Below are 25,383 nucleotides of genomic sequence, written 5' to 3'. Positions count from 1 at the left end.
TAAAATGAATTGCTGGGTCAAGCAAAGCAAGGTGTGGTCTCCCCTCCCCCCTCACTCTTCCGCTCCCTTCCCCCCTCTCTCGCTGGCGCCGTTTGCGGGCGCGTCCTTCCTTTTTAGAGTATTACGTACTTGATAAGGATAAATAGGATGATTTATCATCCTTTTCATCGCGACAACAAAGAAAGCAATCCTGTTAAAGATTTTATTCATTTCGACGATTCAAATTGATTCATTAGAGAAAAAAAATATAATCATATACACCAGAAGTATACAAAATAGACTCATCGATACAGTCTTCTAGTATGCTGACCTCAAATCAGCCATTTTGTGTCGTCTTTCGCGTAGTATTCCACTGCAATGAGTCACTGTTGTCGGCTTCAATTCACAGTAAACTTGGTAAAAAGGAAAGCCGCGTTCATCACAGCTTAACGCTGCATCATCCGCACCCTTCTCATCATCACCAGCATTTGATTCCATTTCACTATCAGACCAGACTCCAATCGGCCGTATTCAAGATAAACATGGTCATCACTCGCTAGATTCGGCTGATTCGAATCACTATCATAACATTCTGCTAGATTCACGAGAAACATCGGACAGTAGAAGCGCCGCGAACAAGTGTTCATCACTGCTAGACTCTGCATCATCCGCCACAGCATTTTCATCGTCATCACCATCTCATTTCAACGTTCGGTCTTAGCCGGGTGAATTCACGACAAGCAACCAGCAAACAGAAGTGCCGCGTGAGGATAAAAGTGTTCATCGCTGCTAGACTCGGCATCATTCTCATCACCATCATCCGCATCATTCTCATCAGCATCATCGTTGCCGAGTCGCGCGCTTCTCTCAGGAATATCTCCCAAATTGTTGATCTCGACAAAACCCTTGAAAAAGAACAGTCTCGCGCGTCAAGTACTCGCGCGTCCGTCAAAACACTCGTGAGACAAGGCAAATTGTAGTCGGAAGTTACCCGGGAAGAGTTGTTAAGCGAGGTGTCAAAATGGCAAGTTGATCACCTCGAATTCGTCTTCTTCCTGGGGGAGGAAATTACAGGGAGGGATATTATAAATCAACGCAAATCAAACGTTTAACATTAAAGTGCGACGTGCGCTACCGCGGTCATTGATACAAAGTCTTAAGAAAGCTAGCCAATTAGCATGCAAGAGTCATTAATGTACTTCCTTATTGGTTTTGATTGGTTTACTTAACAAAGTTGCCACGCTAGCGCACGTCGCACTGTAAATTTCACTATTAAGAATCAGGTTAGGATTAACATTTTGTGATTTGATTGGATTTTACTTCGTTTAGTGACGTAACACATTGACTTGTTATGACGTAGCACATTGCCGTGTTATGACGTAGCACATTGCCGTGTTATGACGTAGCACATTGCCGTGATATGACGCAGCACATTACCGTGTTATGACGTAGCACATTGCCGTGTTATGAAGTAGCACATTGCCGTGTTATGACGTAACACAATGACGTTTTATGACGTAACACAATGACGTGTTATGGCGTAACACAATGACGTGTTATGACGTAGCACATTGCCGTGATATGACGCAGCACATTACCGTGTTATGACGTAGCACATTGCCGTGTTATGAAGTAGCACATTGCCGTGTTATGACGTAACACAATGACGTGTTATGGCGTAACACAATGACGTGTTATGACGTAGCACCTTGCCGTGTTATGTCGTAGCACATTACCGTGTTATGACGTAGCACATTGCCATGTTATGACGTAACACATTGCCGTGTTATGACGTAACACATTGCCGTGTTATGACGTAGCACATTGCCGTGTTATGACGTAGCACATTGCCGTGTTATGACGTAGCACAATGCCGTGTTATGACGTAGCACAATAACGTAAGGGTGACACACCTCCTCCTCCGCCATGCGCACTCGGTTGAGCTGGTAGCACGTCTCGCACACGCGCTCGGCGCTCGTGTAGCCGAACTGCGGGAGGGGAACCCTCTGCTTGGAGCAGTCGCCACAGAACACTTGACCGCACGCCCGGCAGTGATGCTACGTCACGTGACGAAAATCACGTGACGGGGAGAGCACAAGTAAGTACTCGCCAAGAAGACAGTGATGATATGCCAAGTGAAGAAAAATCACGTGACGGGAGATATAATACGTCACGTGACTACGAAAAATTGAATTTTTCGTGCGAAGCTATCCAGACATAACGGTATTTGTGGACGGTGTTTCTCTTGATCTTATTAAGTTAGACCAGAGCTGCCGGTTTACCTTTCTCTTGGTCTTATTCAGTTAGACCAGAGCTGCCGGTTTACCTTTCTCTTGAATCGCGTAAATCTCTGCTTGCAGTCGTGGCACTCCTTAACACGCTCATCCGGGACCCACACGACCGTGTCAGTCGGAGGCTTGGGCACCACTCCCTGCAATACAGATAACACGTGACCAAATACTCATCCGGGACCCACACGACCGTGTCCGCCAGAGGCTTGGGCACCACTCCCTGCAATACAGATAACACGTGACCAAACGCTCATCCGGGACCCACACGACCGTGTCAGTCGGAGGCTTGGGCACCACTCCCTACAATACAGATAACACGTGACCAAACGCTCATCCGGCACCCACACGACCGTGTCCGCCAGAGGCTTGGCCATGACTACTCAGTATTACCGAATACGTGGTTAACTGCGCGCGCCGATTTTTGCTTTAATTTGCCACGTGTTATTAACCATATGCTGTTTTCCATTCGTTGAATTGCGGAAAGAGTGAATTAAAAAAAATAAATCTAATTTCATCTTGTCAAATGGTATGGTTTCATGATTAACTTTTTTTGTGTATGAAGTATAAACAAATAGTGAAAGCCATAATTTAAGTGTTCGATTGTAGATCGTATTTGGCGTTCTAGGTTCTTGTTTCTTAAAGAATATCGATTAACCGCTCCTTATTGTTTATAATTGCAAATACAACGGTTTATTCGCAACTTCTGACACGTTATTGACGATTTTGGAAATATCTTGGTTATATGCTTGAATTGGCCGATGGAAATGGCGGCCTGATTGGCCTTCTTTAAGCTCGGTATTTGTTATTTGATGCTTTACCGACGGTGAAGTAGTGACGTCATCCATGTCGTCACCAGGGTCGATTGGGGTCCAGGCCGTCTCGTCATACCGCAGGAAATAGTCAGACCAGAGCTGCAATCGGCGCAGACTTGAGACTGGCACTAGCATCTGAAAGGAAAACAGAATGTGACTAAACGTGCACCACTCAACATGGCACGTCAATGTCCTCTATAACCAGGTTCACGCCCTTACATACCATCACATACCATCTGTCCGCGTCCTCTATAACCAGGTTCACGCCCTTACATACCATCTGTCCGCGTCCTCTATAACCAGGTTCACGTCCTAAAATACCATAACATACCATCTGTTCGTGTCCTCTATAACCAGGTTCATGTCCTTACATACCATCATATACCATCTGTCCGTGTCCTCTATAACCAGGTTCATGTCCTTACACCATCACATACCATCTGTCGGTGTCCTCTATAACCAGGTTCATGTCCTTACATACCATCGCATACCATCTGTCCGTGTCCTCTATAACCAGGTTCATGTCCTTACATAACATCACATACCATCTGTCTGCGTCCTCTATTGGTATACGGTATTGCGGTCCGTACCTCGGCTGGTGCTAGTGTGAATGTAGTAATATGGCCAAGTACCTCGTTCGAGGCTCGTATGAATGCGGTATTATGGTCACATACCTCGGTCGGCTGGTAGATGCTGTTGGTATAGTTGTCTTTGACAGCATTTAGATGAGACCACAGAGAGACCGTAGTGCGGGTGATAAATGCATGGTGTCTCTCCTGTACGTTGTTGTACAAGAAATTGCCAAACCTGTGAGAACAAAATATAAGCACCTTCTCATGGATGAACTCTGGATATATGACAGGATTTACATGATCTTTTATCCCTTGTAAGCACATACGGGAATAGCCTCAAATTAAATTTGTCAGCCAACACTTTATCATCCTAGCGGAATAGTCTGAGAAAGTATGCTACTCAAGGGAAAAAGACGTAACTCGTGCTAGACTTCAGGTCATCCACCTGTAGAAGAAATTAGCTTTGTCTGGTGGAGGCAATCAGAAGAAAATTGAAGCCAGAGAAACATTTGCATTGACTTGAACCTCGCCTTACGATAAATAAATGTTCTAGCACTGAGAGTCCATATTCATACTTCCCCCTCCTCAATACTAAGAGTGAATATTTCCACTCCCCCCTCCTCAATACTAAGAGTGCATATTTCCACTCCCCCTCCTCAATACTAAGAGTGCATATTTCCACTCCCCCGTCCTCAATACTAAGAGTGCATATTTCCACTCCCCCCTCCTCAATACTAAGAGTGCATATTTCCACTCCCCCCTCCTCAATACTAAGAGTGCATATTTCCACTCCCCCCTCCTCAATTCTAAGAGTGCATATTTCCACTCCCCCCTCCTCAATTCTAAGAGTGTATATTTCCACTCCCCCCTCCTCAATACTAAGAGTGCATATTTCCACTCCCCCCCCTCAATACCAAGAGTGCATATTTCCACTCCCCCCTCCTCAATACTAAAAGTGCATATTTCCACTCCCCCCCTCCTCAATACTAAGAGTCCATATTTCCACTCCCCCCTTCTCAATACTAAGAGTGCATATTTCCACTCCCCCCTCCTCAATACTAAGAGTGCATATTTCCACTCCCCCCTCCTCAATACTAAGAGTGCATATTTCCACTCCCCCCTCCTCAATACTAAGAGTGCATATTTCCACTCCCCCCTCCTCAATACTAAGAGTCCATATTTCCACTCCCCCGTCCTCAATACTAAGAGTGCATATTTCCACTCCCCCCTCCTCAATTCTAAGAGTGCATATTTCCACTCCCCCCTCCTCAATACTAAGAGTCCATATTTCCACTCCCCCGTCCTCAATACTAAGAGTGCATATTTCCACTCCCCCCGTCCTCAATACTAAGAGTGCATATTTCCACTCCCCCCTCCTCAATACTAAGAGTGCATATTTCCACTCCCCCCTCCTCAATACTAAGAGTGCATATTTCCACTCCCCCCTCCTCAATTCTAAGAGTGCATATTTCCACTCCCCCCTCCTCAATTCTAAGAGTGTATATTTCCACTCCCCCCTCCTCAATACTAAGAGTGCATATTTCCACTCCCCCCCCTCAATACCAAGAGTGCATATTTCCACTCCCCCCTCCTCAATACTAAGAGTGCATATTTCCACTCCCCCCCTCCTCAATACTAAGAGTCCATATTTCCACTCCCCCCTTCTCAATACTAAGAGTGCATATTTCCACTCCCCCCTCCTCAATACTAAGAGTGCATATTTCCACTCCCCCCTCCTCAATACTAAGAGTGCATATTTCCACTCCCCCCTCCTCAATACTAAGAGTGCATATTTCCACTCCCCCCTCCTCAATACTAAGAGTCCATATTTCCACTCCCCCGTCCTCAATACTAAGAGTGCATATTTCCACTCCCCCCTCCTCAATTCTAAGAGTGCATATTTCCACTCCCCCCCTCCTCAATACTAAGAGTGCATATTTCCACTCCCCCCCTCCTCAATACTAAGAGTGTATATTTCCACTCCCCCCTCCTCAATACTAAGAGTGCATATTTCCACTCCCCCCTCCTCAATACTAAGAGTGTATATTTCCACTCCCCCCTCCTCAATACTAAGAGTGCATATTTCCACTCCCCCCTTCACAATTTTAAGAGTGCATATTTCCACTCCCCCCCTCCTCAATACTAAGAGTGCATATTTCCACTCCCCCCTTCACAATTCTAAGAGTGCATATTTCCACTCCCCCCCTCCTCAATACTAAGAGTGCATACTTCCACTCCCCCCTCCTCAATACTAAGAGTGCATATTTCCACTCCCCCCTCCTCAATACTAAGAGTGCATATTTCCACTCCCTCCTTCACAATTCTAAGAGTGCATATTTCCACTCCCCCCCTCCTCAATACTAAGAGTGCATATTTCCACTCCCCCCTCCTCAATACTAAGAGTCCATATTTCCACTCCCCCGTCCTCAATACTAAGAGTGCATATTTCCACTCCCCCCTCCTCAATTCTAAGAGTGCATATTTCCACTCCCCCCCTCCTCAATACTAAGAGTGCATATTTCCACTCCCCCCCTCCTCAATACTAAGAGTGTATATTTCCACTCCCCCCTCCTCAATACTAAGAGTGCATATTTCCACTCCCCCCTCCTCAATACTAAGAGTGTATATTTCCACTCCCCCCTCCTCAATACTAAGAGTGCATATTTCCACTCCCCCCTTCACAATTTTAAGAGTGCATATTTCCACTCCCCCCCTCCTCAATACTAAGAGTGCATATTTCCACTCCCCCCTTCACAATTCTAAGAGTGCATATTTCCACTCCCCCCCTCCTCAATACTAAGAGTGCATACTTCCACTCCCCCCTCCTCAATACTAAGAGTGCATATTTCCACTCCCCCCTCCTCAATACTAAGAGTGCATATTTCCACTCCCTCCTTCACAATTCTAAGAGTGCATATTTCCACTCCCCCCCTCCTCAATACTAAGAGTGCATATTTCCACTCCCCCCTCCTCAATACTAAGAGTGCATATTTCCACTCCCCCTCCTCAATACTAAGAGTGCATATTTCCACTCCCCCCTCCTCAATACTAAGAGTCCATATTTCCACTCCCCCCCTCCTCAATACTAAGAGTGCATATTTCCACTCCCCCCTCCTCAATACTAAGAGTGCATATTTCCACTCCCCCCTCCTCAATTCTAAGAGTGCATATTTCCACTCCCCCCCTCCTCAATACTAAGAGTGCATATTTCCACTCCCCCCCTCCTCAATACTAAGAGTGCATATTTCCACTCCCCCCTCCTCAATACTAAGAGTCCATATTTCCACTCCCCCCTCCTCAATACTAAGAGTCCATATTTCCACTCCCCCCTCCTCAATACTAAGAGTGCATATTTCCACTCCCCCCCTCCTCAATACTAAGAGTGCATATTTCCACTCCCCCCTCCTCAATACTAAGAGTGCATATTTCCACTCCCCCCTCCTCAATACTAAGAGTGCATATTTCCACTCCCCCCCTCCTCAATACTAAGAGTGCATATTTCCACTCCCCCCCTCCTCAATACTAAGAGTGCATATTTCCACTCCCCCCTCCTCAATACTAAGAGTCCATATTTCCACTCCCCCCTCCTCAATACTAAGAGTCCATATTTCCACTCCCCCCTCCTCAATACTAAGAGTGCATATTTCCACTCCCCCCTCCTCAATACTAAGAGTGCATATTTCCACTCCCCCCTCCTCAATACTAAGAGTGCATATTTCCACTCCCCCCTCCTCAATACTAAGAGTGCATATTTCCACTCCCCCCCTCCTCAATACTAAGAGTCCATATTTCCACTCCCCCCTCCTCAATACTAAGAGTGCATATTTCCACTCCCCCCTTCTCAATTCTAAGAGTGCATATTTCCACTCCCCCCTCCTCAATACTAAGAGTGCATATTTCCACTCCCCCCTCCTCAATACTAAGAGTCCATATTTCCACTCCCCCCTCCTCAATACTAAGAGTCCATATTTCCACTCCCCCCTCCTCAATACTAAGAGTGCATATTTCCACTCCCCCCCTCCTCAATACTAAGAGTGCATATTTCCACTCCCCCCTCCTCAATACTAAGAGTCCATATTTCCACTCCCCCCTCCTCAATACTAAGAGTACATATTTCCACTCCCCCCCTCCTCAATACTAAGAGTGCATATTTCCACTCCCCCCTCCTCAATACTAAGAGTCCATATTTCCACTCCCCTCTCCTCAATACTAAGAGTCCATATTTCCACTCCCCCCTTCTCAATACTAAGAGTGCATATTTCCACTCCCCCCTCCTCAATACTAAGAGTCCATATTTCCACTCCCCCCTCCTCAATACTAAGAGTGCATATTTCCACTACCCCCCTCCTCAATACTAAGGGTCCATATTTCCACTCCCCCCTCTCCTCAATACTAAGAGTGCATATTTCCACTCCCCCCCCTCCTCAATACTAAGAGTCCATATTTCCACTCCCCCCTCCTCAATACTAAGAGTGCATATTTCCACTCCCCCCTTCTCAATTCTAAGAGTGCATATTTCCACTCCCCCCTCCTCAATACTAAGAGTGCATATTTCCACTCCCCCCTCCTCAATACTAAGAGTGCATATTTCCACTACCCCCCTCCTCAATACTAAGGGTCCATATTTCCACTCCCCCCTCTCCTCAATACTAAGAGTGCATATTTCCACTACCCCCTCCTCAATACTAAGAGTCCATATTTCCACTCCCCCCCTCCTCGATACTAAGAGTGCATATTTCCACTCCCCCCTCCTCAATACTAAGAGTGCATATTTCCACTCCCCCCTCCTCAATACTAAGAGTGCATATTTCCACTCCCCCCTCCTCAATACTAAGAGTGCATATTTCCACTCCCCCCTCCTCAATACTAAGAGTGCATATTTCCACTCCCCCCTCCTCAATACTAAGAGTGCATATTTCCACTCCCCCCTCCTCAATTCTAAGAGTGCATATTTCCACTCCCCCCTCCTCAATACTAAGAGTGCATATTTCCACTCCCCCCCTCCTCAATACTAAGAGTGCATATTTCCACTCCCCCCCTCCTCAATACTAAGAGTGCATATTTCCACTCCCCCCTCCTCAATACTAAGAGTGCATATTTCCACTCCCCCCTCCTCAATACTAAGAGTCCATATTTCCACTCCCCCCTCCTCAATACTAAGAGTGCATATTTCCACTCCCCCCCTCCTCAATACTAAGAGTGCATATTTCCACTCCCCCCTCCTCAATACTAAGAGTGCATATTTCCACTCCCCCCCTCCTCAATACTAAGAGTGCATATTTCCACTCCCCCCCTCCTCAATACTAAGAGTCCATATTTCCACTCCCCCCTCCTCAATACTAAGAGTGCATATTTCCACTCCCCCCTTCTCAATTCTAAGAGTGCATATTTCCACTCCCCCCTCCTCAATACTAAGAGTGCATATTTCCACTCCCCCCTCCTCAATACTAAGAGTCCATATTTCCACTCCCCCCTCCTCAATACTAAGAGTCCATATTTCCACTCCCCCTCCTCAATACTAAGAGTGCATATTTCCACTCCCCCCCTCCTCAATACTAAGAGTGCATATTTCCACTCCCCCCTCCTCAATACTAAGAGTCCATATTTCCACTCCCCCCTCCTCAATACTAAGAGTACATATTTCCACTCCCCCCCTCCTCAATACTAAGAGTGCATATTTCCACTCCCCCCTCCTCAATACTAAGAGTCCATATTTCCACTCCCCTCTCCTCAATACTAAGAGTCCATATTTCCACTCCCCCCTTCTCAATACTAAGAGTGCATATTTCCACTCCCCCCTCCTCAATACTAAGAGTCCATATTTCCACTCCCCCCTCCTCAATACTAAGAGTCCATATTTCCACTCCCCTCTCCTCAATACTAAGAGTCCATATTTCCACTCCCCCCATCTCAATTCTAAGAGTGCATATTTCCACTCCCCCCTCCTCAATACTTAGAGTGCATATTTCCACTCCCCCCTCCTCAATACTAAGAGTGCATATTTCCACTCCCCCTCCTCAATACTAAGAGTGCATATTTCCACTCCCCCCTCCTCAATACTAAGAGTGCATATTTCCACTTTCCCCCTCCTCAATACTAAGAGTCCATATTTCCACTCCCCCCTTCTCAATACTAAGAGTGCATATTTCCACTCCCCCCTCCTCAATACTAAGAGTGCATATTTCCACTCCCCCCCCTCCTCAATACTAAGAGTGCATATTTCCACTCCCCCCCTCCTCAATACTAGGAGTGCATATTTCCACTCCCCCCTTCTCAATTCTAAGAGTGCATATTTCCACTCCCCCCTTCTCAATTCTAAGAGTGCATTTTTCCACTCCCCCCTCCTCAATTCTAAGAGTGCATATTTCCACTCCCCCCTCCTCAATACTAAGAGTGCATATTTCCACTCCCCCCTCCTCAATTCTAAGAGTGCATATTTCCACTCCCCCCTCCTCAATACTAAGAGTGCATATTTCCACTCCCCCCCTCCTCAATACTACGAGTGCATATTTCCACTCCCCCCCTCCTCAATACTAAGAGTGCATATTTCCACTCCACCCTCCTCAATACTAAGAGTGCATATTTCCACTCCCCCGTCCTCAATTCTAAGAGTGCATATTTCCACTCAAACCCTCCTCAATACTAAGAGTGCATATTTCCACTCCCCCCCTTCTCAATACTAAGATTGCATATTTCCACTCCCCCCCTCCTCAATACTAAGATTGCATATTTCCACCCCCCCCCTCCTCAATACTAAGATTGCATATTTCCACCCCCCCCTCCTCAATACTAAGAGTGCATATTTCCACTCCCCCCCTCCTCAATACTAAGAGTGCATATTTCCACTCCCCCCCTCCTCAATACTAAGATTGCATATTTCCACTCCCCCCTCCTCAATACTAAGAGTGCATATTTCCACTCCCCCCTCCTCAATACTAAGAGTGCATATTTCCACTCCCCCCTCCTCAATTCTAAGAGTGCATATTTCCACTCCCCCCTCCTCAATTCTAAGAGTGCATATTTCCACTCCCCCCTTCTCAATACTAAGAGTGCATATTTCCACTCCCCCCCCTCAATACTAAGAGTGCATATTTCCACTCCCCCCCTCCTCAATTCTAAGAGTGTATATTTCCACTCCCCCCTCCTCAATACTAAGAGTGCATATTTCCACTCCCCCCTCCTCAATACTGAGAGTGCATATTTCCAATCCCCCCCCCCTCAATACTAAGAGTGCATATTTCCACTCCCCCCTCCTCAATACTAAGAGTGTATATTTCCACTCCCCCCTCCTCAATACTAAGAGTGCATATTTCCACTCCCCCCCCCCCTCAATACTAAGAGTGCATATTTCCACTCCCCCCCTCCTCAATACTAAGAGTGTATATTTCCACTCCCCCCTCCTCAATACTAAGAGTGCATATTTCCACTCCCCCCCCCCCTCAATACTAAGAGTGCATATTTCCACTCCCCCTCCTCAATTCTAAGAGTGCATATTTCCACTCCCCCCTCCTCAATACTAAGAGTGCATATTTCCACTCCCCCCTCCTCAATACTAAGAGTGCATATTTCCACTCCCCCCCCTCAATACTAAGAGTGCATATTTCCACTCCCCCCTCCTCAATACTAAGAGTGCATATTTCCACTCCCCCCTTCCTCAATACTAAGAGTGCATATTTCCACTCCACCCTCCTCAATACTAAGAGTGCATATTTCCACTCCCCCCTCCTCAATACTAAGAGTGCATATTTCCGCTCCCCACCTCCTCAATACTAAGATTGCATATTTCCACTCCCCCCTCCTCAATTCTAAGAGTGCATATTTCCACTCCCCCCTCCTTAATACTGAGAGTGCATATTTCCACTCCCCCCTCCTCAATACTAAGATTGCATATTTCCACTCCCCCCTCCTCAATACTAAGAGTGCATATTTCCACTCCCCCCTCCTCAATACTAAGAGTGCATATTTCCACTCCCCCCCTCCTCAATACTAAGATTGCATATTTCCACCCCCCCCCTCCTCAATTCTAAGAGTGCATATTTCCACTCCCCCCTCCTCAATACTGAGAGTGCATATTTCCACTCCCCCCCCCCTCAATACTAAGAGTGCATATTTCCACTCCCCCCTCCTCAATACTAAGAGTCCATATTTCCACTCCCCCCTCCTCAATACTAAGAGTGCATATTTCCACTCCCCCCTCCTCAATACTAAGAGTGCATATTTTCTCTCCCCCCCTCCTCAATACTAAGAGTGCATATTTCCACTCCCCCCTCCTCAATACTAAGAGTGCATATTTCCACTCCCCCCTCCTCAATACTAAGAGTGCATATTTCCACTCCCCCCTCCTCAATACTAAGAGTGCATATTTCCACTCCCCCCTCCTCAATACTAAGAGTGCATATTTCCACTCCCCCCTCCTCAATACTAAGAGTGCATATTTCCACTCACCCCCCCCCCCACCTCAATACTAAGAGTGCATATTTCCACTCCCCCCTCCTCAATACTAAGAGTGCATATTTCCACTCCCCCCTCCTCAATACTAAGAGTGCATATTTCCACTCCCCCCCTCCTCAATACTAAGAGTGCATATTTCCACTCCCCCCTTCTCAATACTAAGAGTGCATATTTCCACTCCCCCCTCCTCAATACTAAGAGTGCATATTTCCACTCCCCCCCCTCAATACTAAGAGTGCATATTTCCACTCCCCCCTTCCTCAATACTAAGAGTGCATATTTCCACCCCCCCCTCCTCAATACTAAGAGTGCATATTTCCACTCCCCCCTCCTCATACTCAAGAATTAAGAATGCATTATAATCCCACACATCCCTAACCCTCCTCGACACTCACCACTGAGAGTTGACATGGTCTGCTAGCTTGAGCAAGTAGTTCGCAGTAAATTGGAATGCAGAAGGGAACTGTTTATGGACCTGCCACACACAATCCAGAAACTGGAGGAAGATGGGTGAGCGCTGACTAGGGCATGTCGGGTGGCCTAGACGGTCGCGGAACCGATGACCAAACGAGATCCACTCCTTCTCGATCAACACCTGGAACAGAGATATGAACCTGGATATAAAGGGCACCTACAGATGGTATGCGATGGTGTGGGTAGGTGGTATGAACCTGGTAATTGAGGATATGGACAGATAATATGCCATGTGAGGACATGAACTTGGTTATTGAGGATACAGACAGATGGTATGTAAGGACATGAACCTTGTTATAGAGGACATGGACAGATGGTATGTGATGGTATGTAAGGACATGAACCTGGTTATAAAGGACATGGACAGATAGTATACGACGGTATGTTAGAAAAAAGCACCTGGTTAAAGAGGACACGGAAAGATGGTATGTGATGGTATATAAGGACATGAACCTGGTTATAGAGGACACAGACAGATGGTATGGGATGGTATGTAGCTAAAAAAACCTGGTTAAAAGGACATGATATGCGATGATATGTAGGGGTCATGAACATGGTTATAAAAAAAATACATTTTGAACAACTTCTTGGACGTATAGAGATGTTGGACAAAATCTGAAGGTCTTGTGGAAGAGCAGTTTAGTTTGTTATCAGATTTCTCACCCCATTAGTGAGCCTGGCTTCGTCTACATGGTGCCGTACGGATTTTTGTCTGCTCAATTATTCCTAAGATTACGCGTTTTGTACATGGTACCAGGCTAATCGGATGAAAACAGAGACCGCTAAATGTGAGAATTTTGTCTATTTTCGTCCGGTTAACCTGGTCTCGTGTAAACTGAATACCTAGACGTACGGATGATTGTGCGGACAAAAAAAATCGTCCTTTACCGTGTAAATAAGACACAAGTATTCTGAGTAGCCGAAAGGTACACGAATCATCCATAGTTTAAAACATTTCCTTACGGGGGAATACGGAACTCCGGCAAGAAACGATAAACTCTTTATGAAAGTCTAGCTTTTCAACCAATAAATCCTTATAAAAAAACAGCCGACCAGAGCGCGTACAAAAAAACAGTCATATGATTACCCATTTCCCCCTCAGGTCTAGTTAACCTGGAATCCCCGCCTCAGCGTGTGACCGAGCTGACCTGGAATCCAGCCCCTCCCCTATCCCCCAGTGTGTGGCCGAGCTGACCTGGAATCCAGTGAAGGTCCGGTAGTAGGGGTCTAGTAGTAACTGTGCTAATGACGTCAATTGGGAGGTGCGGTCCCACCCATCGCTGCAGTGCACCAGTGTTGACACGCCCTTGTCCACAAACCGGGCAATGGTCGTAGCACCCTGGAAAGAGACATATTTATTATGTGTAAGAGTGGTTTCCAAAAACCCGTGAAATACTATTTAGTTGATTTAGTACTTAATACACTGTAATGTCTTTGTTCTCTTTTGTTCTTGATTGACACGGGCTTTTGAAAACAACTCTAAGACGTTTTACGCTATTCTATACGGCAAAAATGAGTGAGGGACCGACCGCATTCCTGAAAGGACCGACCTTAAGAGACCGACCCTCCTGACGGAGAGTTTTTCCTGCTTGATGTGTTTGCTCTATATCGCTGTGCTCTTTTGTCAAGTATTGCTTGGTCGATATTTCCTCTCGAGATTTTTGATTGCTAGACATTTTTGTGGGAATATTCGTTACCGACCTTTCACAAACAAGCCGCCTGAGTGGACGATCACATTACCTTGAGAATAGCTGCAATATAAGCTAGCCACTGTGTGGACTCTAGGTGTGAAAGCCACTTCTTCTGTGACGAGGACTCACACACGGCCTGCAGCCTATCCAGGCTGTCTCGCACTGCGTGGATATTCGGGATGTCCAGAAACACCAGACTACAGCCCTGGTACCGGTTTAGCGTGTCTTCGGTGCCTTTACCCTGGACACAAAAGAATGTACATAAAGGTCTACCTGACATACCAAATATACGATATGGTGGCTACATAAGAGTGGCATTTACAGTACTGTTCTAAACCATTTATGGGGTCTGGAAGCTGGAATAAAATGACGATTTCAAGCTGGCATCAAGTAAAATAAAATGTAATAGATGAGGCCTCAGATCCAAAAAGATGTGAAATCCACCTCCAGCAATTTAGAAAACCAGGTTTTTAGACCAGACCTACCCGGATTCGAACTCAAGTCTTTCGTGGCTAGAGAAGGGTGAGTATCTCTGAGCTATCAAGTTTCTTCTTATGTGACAAAGATTAGCATCAAACGTTCGACTCACCATCAACATGTTGCCTCCGGCTGCCATCATGGACCTGGCGTCAAAGATGACCAGTCGTTCAGAGGTGGTGTTACTTAGTCGGGCCCTGCTAACCACCTCCTCGTCTTCAGTAGAAATCTGCGGTAAAGCAGTTAATACTCAGAATTATCTTGAGAGGAATAGGGGTGTGATATGAAAGTAAAAAAAATGGGTGTTTCGTTTTTACCTTTGGGAGAAATATCCGAAGCATCAACACTAATATTCCCCCCCCACCTTTTTTCCATTCACATGGCTCTCGCCCCACTTGCCCCTCTCGCCCCACTTGCCCCTCACCCTCCTATCTTGCCCCCCTCGTACCTTGCCCCTCCCCCTCGTACCTTGCCCCTCCCCCTCGCACCTCCCCCTCCTACCTTGCCCCTCCCCCTCGCACCTTGCCCCCCTCGTACCTTGCCCCTCCCCCTCGTACCTTGCCCCTCCCCTCCCACCTTGCCCTCCCCCTCCCACCTTGCCCCCCTCGTACCTTGCCCCTCACCCTCGTACCTTGCCCCTCCCCCTCGTACCTTGCCCCTCCCCTTCGTACCTTGCCCCTCCCCCTCGTTCCTTGCCCCTCCCACTCGTACCTTGCCCCTCCCCCTCCTACCTTGCCCCTCCCCCTCGCACCTTGCCCCTCCCCCTCCTACCTTGCCCTCACCCTCGCACCTTGCCCCTCCCCCTCGCACCTTGCCCCTTCCCCTCGCACCTTGCTCCCCTCGTACCTTGCCCCTCCCCCTCGCACCTTGCCCCCCTCGTACCTTGCCCCTCACTCTCGTACCTTGCCCCTCCCCCTCGCACCTTGCTCCCCCCTACTTCGCTCCTTCCCCTCCTACCTTGCCCCTCCCCCTCGCACCTTGCCCCACCCCCTCGTACCTTGCCCCTCCCCCTCGCACCATGCCCCTCCCCCTCCCCCTTGCACCCCTCGTACTTTGCCCCTCCCCCCAGTTCCTTGCCTCTCCCACTTATTCCTTGCCTCTTCCCCTCCTACCTTGCCCTCCCCCTCCCCCTCCTACTTTGCCCCTCCCCCTCGTTCCTTGCCCCTCCCCCCTCGTTCCTTGCCCCTTCCCCTCGTACCTTGCCCCTCCCCCCTCGTACTTTGCCCCTTCCCCTCGTACCTTGCCCCTCCCCCTCGCACCTTGCTCCCCCCTACTTCGCCCCTTCCCCTCCTACCTTGCCCCTCCCCCTCGCACCTTGCCCCACCCCCTCGTACCTTGCCCCTCCCCCTCGCACCTTGCCCCTCCCCCTCGCACCCCTCGTACTTTGCCCCTCCCCCTCGTACCTTGCCCCTCCCCCTCGTACCTTGCCTCTCGCCCTCCTACCTTGCCCCTCCCACTCGTACCTTACCCCTCACGCTCGTTCTTTGCCCCTCCCCCTCATACCTTGCCCCTCCCCCCGTTCCTTGCCTCTCCCCCTCATTCCTTGCCCCTCCCCCTCGTTCCTTGCCCCTTCCCCTCCTACCTTGCCCCTCCCCCTCGTACCTTACCCCATCCCCTCCTACCTTGCCCCTTTCCCTCCTACCTTGCCCCTCCCCCTCCAACCTTGCCCCTTCCCCTCATACCTTGCCCCTCCCCCCAGTTCCTTGCCTCTCCCCCTTATTCCTTGCCTCTTCCCCTCCTACCTTGCCCTCCCCCTCCCCCTCCTACTTTGCCCCTCCCCCTCGTTCCTTGCCCCTCCCCTCTCGTTCCTTGCCCCTTCCCCTTGTACCTTGCCCCTCCCCCTCGTACCTTACCCCATCCCCTCCTACCTTGCCCCTTTCCCTCCTACCTTGCCCCTCCCCCTCCAACCTTGCCCCTTCCCCTCATACCTTGCCCCTCCCCCCAGTTCCTTGCCTCTCCCCCTTATTCCTTGCCTCTTCCCCTCCTACCTTGCCCTCCCCCTCCCCCTCCTACTTTGCCCCTCCCCCTCGTTCCTTGCCCCTCCCCCCTCGTTCCTTGCCCCTTCCCCTCGTACCTTGCCCCTCCCCCCTCGTACTTTGCCCCTTCCCCTCGTACCTTGCCCCTCCCCCTCGTTCCTTGCCCCTTCCCCTGGTACCTTGCCCCTCCCCCCTCGTTCCTTGCCCCTTCCCCTCGTACCTTGCCCCTCCCCCCTCGTACTTTGCCCCTTTCCCTCGTACCTTGCCCCTTCCCCTCGTACTTTGCCCCTCCCCTTCCTACCTTGCCCCTCCCCCTCCTACCTTGCCCCTCCCACTCCTACCTTGCCCCTCCCACTCCTATCTTGCCTCTCCCCCTCCCCCTCCTACTTTGCCCCTCCCCCTCGTTCCTTGCCCCTTCCCCTCGTACCTTGCCCCTCCCCCTCGTACCTTGCCCCTCCCCCTCGTTCCTTGCCCCTCCCCCTCCTACCTTGCCCCTCCTCCTCCTAGCTTGCCCCTCCCCCTCATTCCTTGTCCCTCCCCCTCCTACCTTGCCCCTTGCCCCTGTCTTTGGCTGCGCACACCGCATGATGAAGTTTTCTTTCTTGGCATTGTACCACGAAAGCGCAGGAAATCGGCCCTGAGAAATCACCACATCACCTCAGTGAGTCGTTCACAAGTAAGCCCAATATAAGGAAAAGAACTCAGTCACTTACCTTACATCGGAAATGAGAACACGACCTCAACGTCTCGTCCTGGCAACAAATTCAATGAAAACAATGAGTTGATACTATCGCATATTTCTTTACATTAAACTTCTGCAGGGCTACAACCAGATAACCAGGTGACATTGTGTTAAAAACTCATGGTTCGGTTGATGAATCATTATATCAAACGAGCTATGGTCGCGTGTTGGTCAAGATCTGTTGCCCTTGTCTAGGTTCAGTAACGTCACGTTAACGTCAGCATGATTTGTTCAAGTTAAGGTGCAGTGCCAATTAGGTCATGACATTGGGGTACTGAAAAGGGGAGGGGTCAAGCTCATTGGAGCCATGATATGCTTTCTTTTGCTTTGTTCATCTCCGCATGTGCTTTATGTACAGGTTGTTCTAGTTAAAGTTTAGACCACACCCTTCACACGTGAGTCAGGACAGGAGGTAGTAGCTCTCACCTTCCACAGGCATCTCAAAGAAAAGATATGAAATGGCTTTTCGGGCTTCCTGTGATAGGGGTTTCAAGGAGGTTTGAGAATGAGGCCGAGGGACAGAGATATGCCGGCAATAAATTGGTATGTCGTTTCAACCTACTGCCTCTTTCTACCCCCTCCCTCCCTATACGTAATCTTGTAACATTCCATAGAAGGCCTGCTTCTTTCCGTATTGAAATGCGTGTGGAAGGGAGTATCCTAACCTCTATCTCAGCTGGAATGTAGTTGAACTTCGGATACGACCTGCAGACGGTGAAATCCAGGTTTGCTCTGCTTAGCCGCCATTTTGACGACACCTGTAACAGATTCCATAGTGAGACTCTAAGGCCAATCAAGTCTAAAAAATGACATTTATAGTGGAACTCTGTTAGCTCGAACCCTCCAAGGGAATGAGTTATAATTAGCTGGAAGTTATTCGAGTTCCACTATATCCCATCATTCTACTTAATGTGTGTTCACCCTATGAATAGTAGGTTTTTAATAATACAACAACGCGAGTAAAGTGCAAGCTCTGATTAGTCGAGAAAAGTTGTTGATTAGAGTACGCACGCTTGAAGACATCATACGCGCACATTTGTTGTTGTATATAACAAATCCGTGTACCATTTCGTTCGGGACATGCTATGGTATACGTGGATCATTTGAGAATGAACGCACACAAAGAGGAGAACCCACTTGCTAAAAAAGCCGCTGGTGACGCTCGCTTGTCATTACCTTTTGTCGTGTGAACTCATCTTCGCAGTTGTACACGTCCCAGCCATTCAGTTGGAGATCTGACCTGCAGTGGGTAAGACAACATAGTCTACTTCAAAAAGTGAAAATCCCCTTGGTATGTGAGTGACAGGGTTTAACACTATTCAGTTGGAGATCTGACCAACAGTGGTTACGACAACATAGACGACTACAAAGTGGACATCATGTTGGTATGTAAAGTGCAGGTTTAGATGCTATTCTTTTCATGTGCCGTCCCATTTGCAAAAGAATGCAAACAAGAAGAGAACATGGTATGTTGGGAGTAGGTGGTATGGGGCACTTACGTTACGAATGCCTTGGAGGGAGGGTTATCAACTGAGTTGAGGATGATGTACTCCAGCCTCTGCCACAGCACAATAACATAGAACGGCAAGAAGCTGCAAGGAGTCATGGCCATTATATTGATGCCTTGATATCAGCGACAGAATGTAAAAGACATCTAAGGAATAACCTAGAAATTAGTAAGAAAAACGGTACTCACTTTGCAATGAAGTTGTCATTTCTAAGCTTGGAAACTCCAGACTCGGTCATGATAGAAGACTCGGCGACCATGCCAGCTAGAGATAGCACATTAGTAATATCTGGACCTAGTGTAGGCCTCTGGGGGACACCAAGAAGCCCTTCTGGATGTGACATGATGCCGTCAGCACTACCGCTGCTACTACTGTGTGACAGAACTCTAAAGCTGCTGTGGCTACTACTACGAGTCAGATCTTCTGTGTCAGCACCTGACCTTATGTCATCCACTACAAATAGAAATACTTCATTAAAAGGTAGCCCAGATAGGGAGATACTTGAGGCAATAGGTACACCAGGAAGGGAATACTTCAGGTTAAAGAAAGCCCAGAAAGGGAGATACCTCAGGTAAAAGGAAGACCAGGAAGGGACATGCTTCAGGTAAAAGGTAGCCCAGGAAGGAATATACTTTAGGTAAAAGGAAAGCCAGGATTGGAAATACTTCAGTTAAAAGGTAGGACGGGAGATACTTCAGGTAAAAGGTAGACTAGGAAGGGATATACTTCAGGTAAAAGGAAAGCCAGGATTGGAAATACTTCAGTTAAAAGGTAGGACGGGAGATACTTCAGGTAAAAGGTAGACCAGGAATGGAGATACCAGAGGCAATAGGTAGGCCAGGAAGGGAAATACTTCTGTTTAAGGTAAGCCAGAAAGGGAGATACTTGAGACAAAAGGTAGCCCAGGAAAGAAGATACTTTAGTTAATAGGTAGACCAGGAAGGTAAATACTTCAGGCAAAAGGTAAGCCAGGAAGGGGGATACCTGGGCATATGCTGTCCAAGGTCTGTCTGGATTCCCTAGTCTCTCCCCTTTGCTGTTCTTGCAGAACATGTGCTGACTCTGGTACTGAATCTGGACTGGACTGGCTGCTTGCTGGTTCTGGTAACTGGACAAAAAGGCTCTGCATCGGCTGGTTGCTGCTCATGAATGTCAAGAATATGGTGCGGAAATCCCAGCAACGAATGGTTAGGGTCTTGACCTCTGCAAAAGCAGCACTACCGCCAACATCACGCCGCACAACCTGAAGCGAGGAGAAGGGAAACACTGAGTGTTGAGCTCATAAACCAAGAGTACACCTTGAAAATTTTAAATGATTGACAGATATGATTGATAGCAATGATCGACAGCTATGATTGGCAGCAATGATTGACAGTTAAGATTGACAGCTATGTACCTTTTCATCTTCTCCTTTTTCAACTGATTGAATATTGTTAAGAGCAATCCACATGGACATATCCTATGAGAAACGTAATTTGAAAAAATAATAATAAATTAAGAAGCTCGCAAAGACAACATCACGGGAGCCTGTGGTTCTGGTATGTTCTGCCATGATGCTTATTAGGATAGTGCAGTGAATAATACCATAAGCAGGGCTTCTGGAATTACGCGGAAAAAAACTCAAAATTACGTGGGATTCTTTGCTAAATTACGCGGAAAATCAATCATTACGCGCTAAATTATGCTGGATTTTGCAATACATTTTTCTTTAAAATTCAAAATTTTGCGTGATTCTTTACTAAATTACGTGCTAAATAACACGGAATATCAACGGTTACGCCCAAACTACATTTTGTACCGAAGGAAAGCACGAAATAACTTGAAAAGGTTAATTTTTTGCGTGAAAATATCTTAGGCAAAGATCATTGGCTCCTAGCCACCAGCCAATTAAAAAAAGGTATTTTGTTATTAGTCCTAGGCCTTCGCGGTTTAGCAAAGAACGCCTCATTTTATTTGTTTTAGAAATTCAGTTCGAAATATCGTACTCTTTCGAAGAATATCTTCCTTTTTAACGAGAAAAGAACCCTAAAAGAACACATCAGCTGTGCAAAATGTTTTGTCTTTCAAAATATAGCCAAATTACGCGGGATTACGCGGATTGCGCGGAAAAAGCCAAATTACGCGCTTCCGCACAAGGGCGTAATCCCAGAAGCCCTGCATAAGGAATAATAAGCCAGACACACCATTCTATGTTTCCTCACAATACCGAGTCAGATAGATTGATAGACCTAAGGATGAAACAACCTATTCTGTGTGTATTCAGCAGCACCAATATAAAAAAACAACATTTGGCAGGAGGCAAGGTAAGTTTGTGGAATTAAACAAACCATACATTTCTTTCAAAGGTACCACTGCATAGATGGCTCAGGGTAGTGATGGTTGGCTAGGCAAGGTAAAGGCATGTGTGATATCAATGGCATGCATATACTGGGTGAAACACTCTCAGCGTGGGTTATCAGGACGATCAACAACTTACACAATGTCCAATGGCATGGTTTCCTGATGAGTTACACAAGATGACAAGCCTGCAAAAGCAAGGGTGAAACAATTCTTGGAAATAAAATCAAATATTATTTGATTAACCTTTCATGTGTTTATATACTTTGTTTTGCAGAAAAATATAAATGTATCTGAAAAATTGTACTTCAAGTATGTAAGTACAAAGTATGTAAACACATGAGGTTGAAAGGGTATCTGCAGGTAAATGCCTCTGTGAAAACATAGCAATATTGCTTAGGTTTCGAGTATTATCCCTCTGACAGAGGAAAAGCTGCTAAAAACGTCAGCTTCTCTGTTTTCACAGAGTCATAGACCACCTAGTTTTTCGACAATTTGACCACAGATTTTCTAGTCAAACTATGTTAAACATTACAAAAGACTCATTAATAAGATGCCCAACTTGTTGTGTGACTAAGGAAGACCGGTCCACAAGGTTAACCTTCATACAAACACATGTGTAGCCAGGATTTGCTGGGGAAAGGGGGAGTTCACTGTCATTGGTGTCATATATAAGAAGGATAGTATTTGATGATCCTTCAACAAGAAATAATAACCCACTTTTTGGAGGCCAAGGGGGGAGGGGAATGCGTTTTATGAAGCAAACACCGTTGCGATTCAGTGTCTTAGAATTTATGTGCTTTGAGTGAGTTACCTGAAGTCTGTCAAATAGACCCTGCCTATGCCTCGGTGCTTGCTTATTTCCACTACAACGTCGTCCAGCACCATTTCTACATGCTCTGCATCTCCAGGAAAGTCCAATATTGAAGCTCCTGACTCAAATGCAAGCTCAAAGCCAGGCCTTTTCTTGCACAATGCATGAAGCTCATAATCAACGTTCCATCGAGGCACAGGCTTAAAGAAAAAAGAAACAGCTAAACTTATCATGTGATATGATCAAATTCATCACCACCACCATGATAGCCATTTCATTTGAGCAGGTAAAATGATAATGATGGTGATGATGAATCTAATGACCTCTGCAACTGATGATAAGGGCTTTTTAATGATTAAATCAAACATTTTAACCATTTAAGAAAGGTTTGTCAGTACCTGTTTGGCAATCAGGGCTATTTCAAGATACATTTCTCCAGTCACGCCATCCTTGGGTGTGGCCCTACCAAGGGGATACCAGCCATTTCTCTGCCGTTCTGATAATGCTGAGACTGGAATCATAAGTCTTCCCATGAAGTCATCCCTGTTCAGTGTGTCTCGGTCCCACACCTCTATCTGGATGTAGTGGACCATACACCAATTGGCAGATGTCTCATCTATCAAAAGAACATGAGAACCCTGACTAAACTGAACAGAGATATACTAGACAACAGGATGATCATTAACAACGAATTATGTGCTACTTGGCAAAGTGGGTACTTTACCATTGACCTCACTGGAAGAAGAGAAGATAGGGACAATTAAGGGACAATTACGTAATTAAGTATTGACAAAATAGTTGAAGAAGCTATGATCCTTGCTGTCACACACAAGGGAAAAGACCTTGAGGTATGTATCAGAGGTGGTAGGCTGTAATTGAGGAAGGCTCTCAAGTAAAGCACTACGGGATCGAATAGGGAGTGGTTCTTGGGGTATTTAAGCATTAACCCCCATCTTCCCTTCTGCTTACCCCCATCTATCTGCATCAGCTGCGGGACACCGGCGACCTCAAACTGTAGTGTCTCCCGCCACTCAGGGTTGATGGTATTATACTGGACAGCTGTTCTCTGCTCTTGGTCGCCAACGGCCACTATGCAGTAGGGGTCTGATTTCCCGTTAGGATCCATCACCGGTAGATTACGACCCTCAACAACTAGAAAATGGTGAGATGGTTGATTTAATATGACAGCATGCATGTACAGCCTTACAATAGTCTTGTCCACAGATGTTATCAAATCTACCAAACTCAAAGAGGTAGTAGTTAGGGTGATGGTGGAGGCTTCTCTAGTTGGTTGGTTCTAGGAAAAATGTTAACGGCTGTACCTGCAGGTACCTGTGCTATAGTGAGGAGTGCTTGGCATACTTTAAGTAGCGGAGACTGGTTAGAAAACAAGGTTTTTGGCCTTTTTACATTGTTGAATACTGTAAGTGCTTCAGTTGAGCATACAATACGAGAGAACATATTCTTATGTATATTCTAAGTAAACAAAGAATTTAATTCTTCGCATCAAAACTGCACTAAAGTTTTTTTACAAAATTCCAAAGTATTGATACAAATTCTTATGAACACTATTATGCTTGCCATGTTAGCCCACTGGGATTCCGAGATTGTTTTGATAGAGATATACTATCTATAGAACAGCACAAAGCATACATGGCTGTATTAACTAATTTTCTAGGGCTGTAGAGCTCAGGTTGTAATGACAACAAAGCATGCAAAGTGATAGAGACAAAGATTAAAAGAAATTAAATACAAATAGCAAAGTTTTAAATACATTAATGTTATTTGTGCCCAAAAACGCATATTCATAAATTTTGTCCCTATGTTTTCTTGTATGGTACGATTTGTTTTGTGCAGGGTCTTGATCACATGAGGGTTGTTCAACATCAGAGACTGCCTATTTTTTATGCATTTGAAGTTCACTAAGTTTTGTAATCATTTCCTTCAACAAACTATATGCTTTCTTTACATAACAGATATATTGGGTTACACTTGAGTTGGAGCCGTGCTCTGTTGTGTCAACCTTACCGCTATTTCAATATGTGTAATAGTGGTAGAAGCCTTATAAATAAATAAATAAATAAATAAATAAATAAATAAATAAATAAATAAATAAATAAATAAATAAATAAATAAATAAATAAATAAATAAATAAATAAATAAATAAATAAATAAATAAATAAATAAATAAATAAATAAATAGACAGCCTGATTCCATTGGGCATTTAGCAGACAACCATCTCTTGGGTATCTCCTCCTAAGTCACAGAGTTACTCAATTTCTCTTTATTTGTCAGGGCCGTAGCAGGGGCTAGGTACAGGGGGTATGTGCCCCTCCCCAATATTTTCAACAATTATAAGAAAAAGACCAGTAGGGGTGTATCTGTGCCCCAAAACATTTTCTTTATTTCTCAATATTTCGAGGCCTGTGTAGCACAGTGTGTGTAGACACCCTAGCCAAGTGGGATGGTTCTCCCAACCCCTGGCAACCAATCAGCAACAAAATGCCAAAATAAATTGCTATGTCATTGTGTGGCATATGTAAAAATAAGCTTAAAACATCCAGTTATTTTATTCAGTAAGTATGTAAACTTATTATGCTAGGAAAACAAATTTTCAAATCAAATTTCAAAAGAACAACTAAGACGTCATAAAATAAAATATCAGCAAAAGTGCAGGCCACAAGCATACAACCTTACGTTTATGAATAAAAGGCAATTTCGCAAATATTATTTAAGTAAGCATTACAATTAAGAGCTCGAAGTTCAAGATAGAAGTATCAATTGCACAGGTATCGGTACATGGCACGGGTTTTCACTCCAACATAGTGCTCACCCGTTATCGTTAGCAAAGCAGCGCCAACTCCTTTCTTCTTCTGAAAAGCGATGAGACCCGTGGATATGGGCGATAGATGTGCAAGACCATGACCATCTCCATTATCGCTCGAGTTCTCCGTACTTTTAGGGGTAGAACCCGAAGACGGAACGTAAAACATGGTTCCCTCTCTGAAGATTATCACAGTTCTACATAATACACAGAGCAGATATAGAAGGCAGACATTTGCCTGTAAGCCATCTCCTTGTCTTGCATTAGCAAGCACAACAAAGAGGAAACAGTTGGAATTGTTTATGCTCAGAATAAACCAAAATACTGGTATGAGCTCAACTGAATTTGAGCCTGCAGTCAAAACAAAGCCGAGTGACCTCCGAAAATTCCCGACAAGGAAAAACTCATAATGAAGGAATTATTTCAAAACAAA

General features: G+C 46.1%; 1 protein-coding gene across 4 annotated transcripts; it reads right to left on the bottom strand.

Moving 5' to 3' along the window:
• Positions 1-188: 188 nt before the first annotated feature.
• LOC5520963 lies at positions 189-25,310 on the bottom strand. Of its 4 annotated transcripts, none has more exons than XM_048729041.1 (22): positions 24,960-25,310; positions 23,094-23,276; positions 22,523-22,740; positions 22,125-22,324; positions 21,450-21,498; positions 20,370-20,432; positions 19,958-20,216; positions 19,162-19,426; positions 18,965-19,057; positions 18,642-18,705; positions 18,131-18,223; positions 17,437-17,475; positions 17,271-17,360; positions 14,860-14,976; positions 14,320-14,511; positions 13,775-13,918; positions 12,501-12,700; positions 3,757-3,889; positions 3,089-3,217; positions 2,306-2,490; positions 1,893-2,036; positions 189-884 (listed from the first exon to the last, which is right to left on the bottom strand). In XM_048729041.1, exons 1-22 carry the CDS (start codon positions 25,117-25,119, stop codon positions 671-673), a joined length of 3,234 nt encoding a protein of 1,077 aa, XP_048584998.1. In that variant the 5' UTR covers positions 25,120-25,310; the 3' UTR covers positions 189-670. The 4 variants fall into 4 exon arrangements, with proteins under 4 accessions (XP_048584998.1, XP_048585000.1, XP_048584999.1 ...); XM_048729043.1 differs by having other exon boundaries at positions 189-1,034; positions 24,960-25,309; XM_048729042.1 differs by having other exon boundaries at positions 2,306-2,410; positions 24,960-25,308.
• Positions 25,311-25,383: the final 73 nt, after the last annotated feature.

Source organism: Nematostella vectensis, chromosome 6 (assembly GCF_932526225.1).
Source record: "Nematostella vectensis chromosome 6, jaNemVect1.1, whole genome shotgun sequence".
In the NCBI taxonomy this organism is placed as follows: Eukaryota; Metazoa; Cnidaria; class Anthozoa; order Actiniaria; family Edwardsiidae; genus Nematostella; species Nematostella vectensis.
Note: the sequence above shows the minus strand (reverse complement) of the source record. Positions and strands in the feature narration are given on the sequence as shown.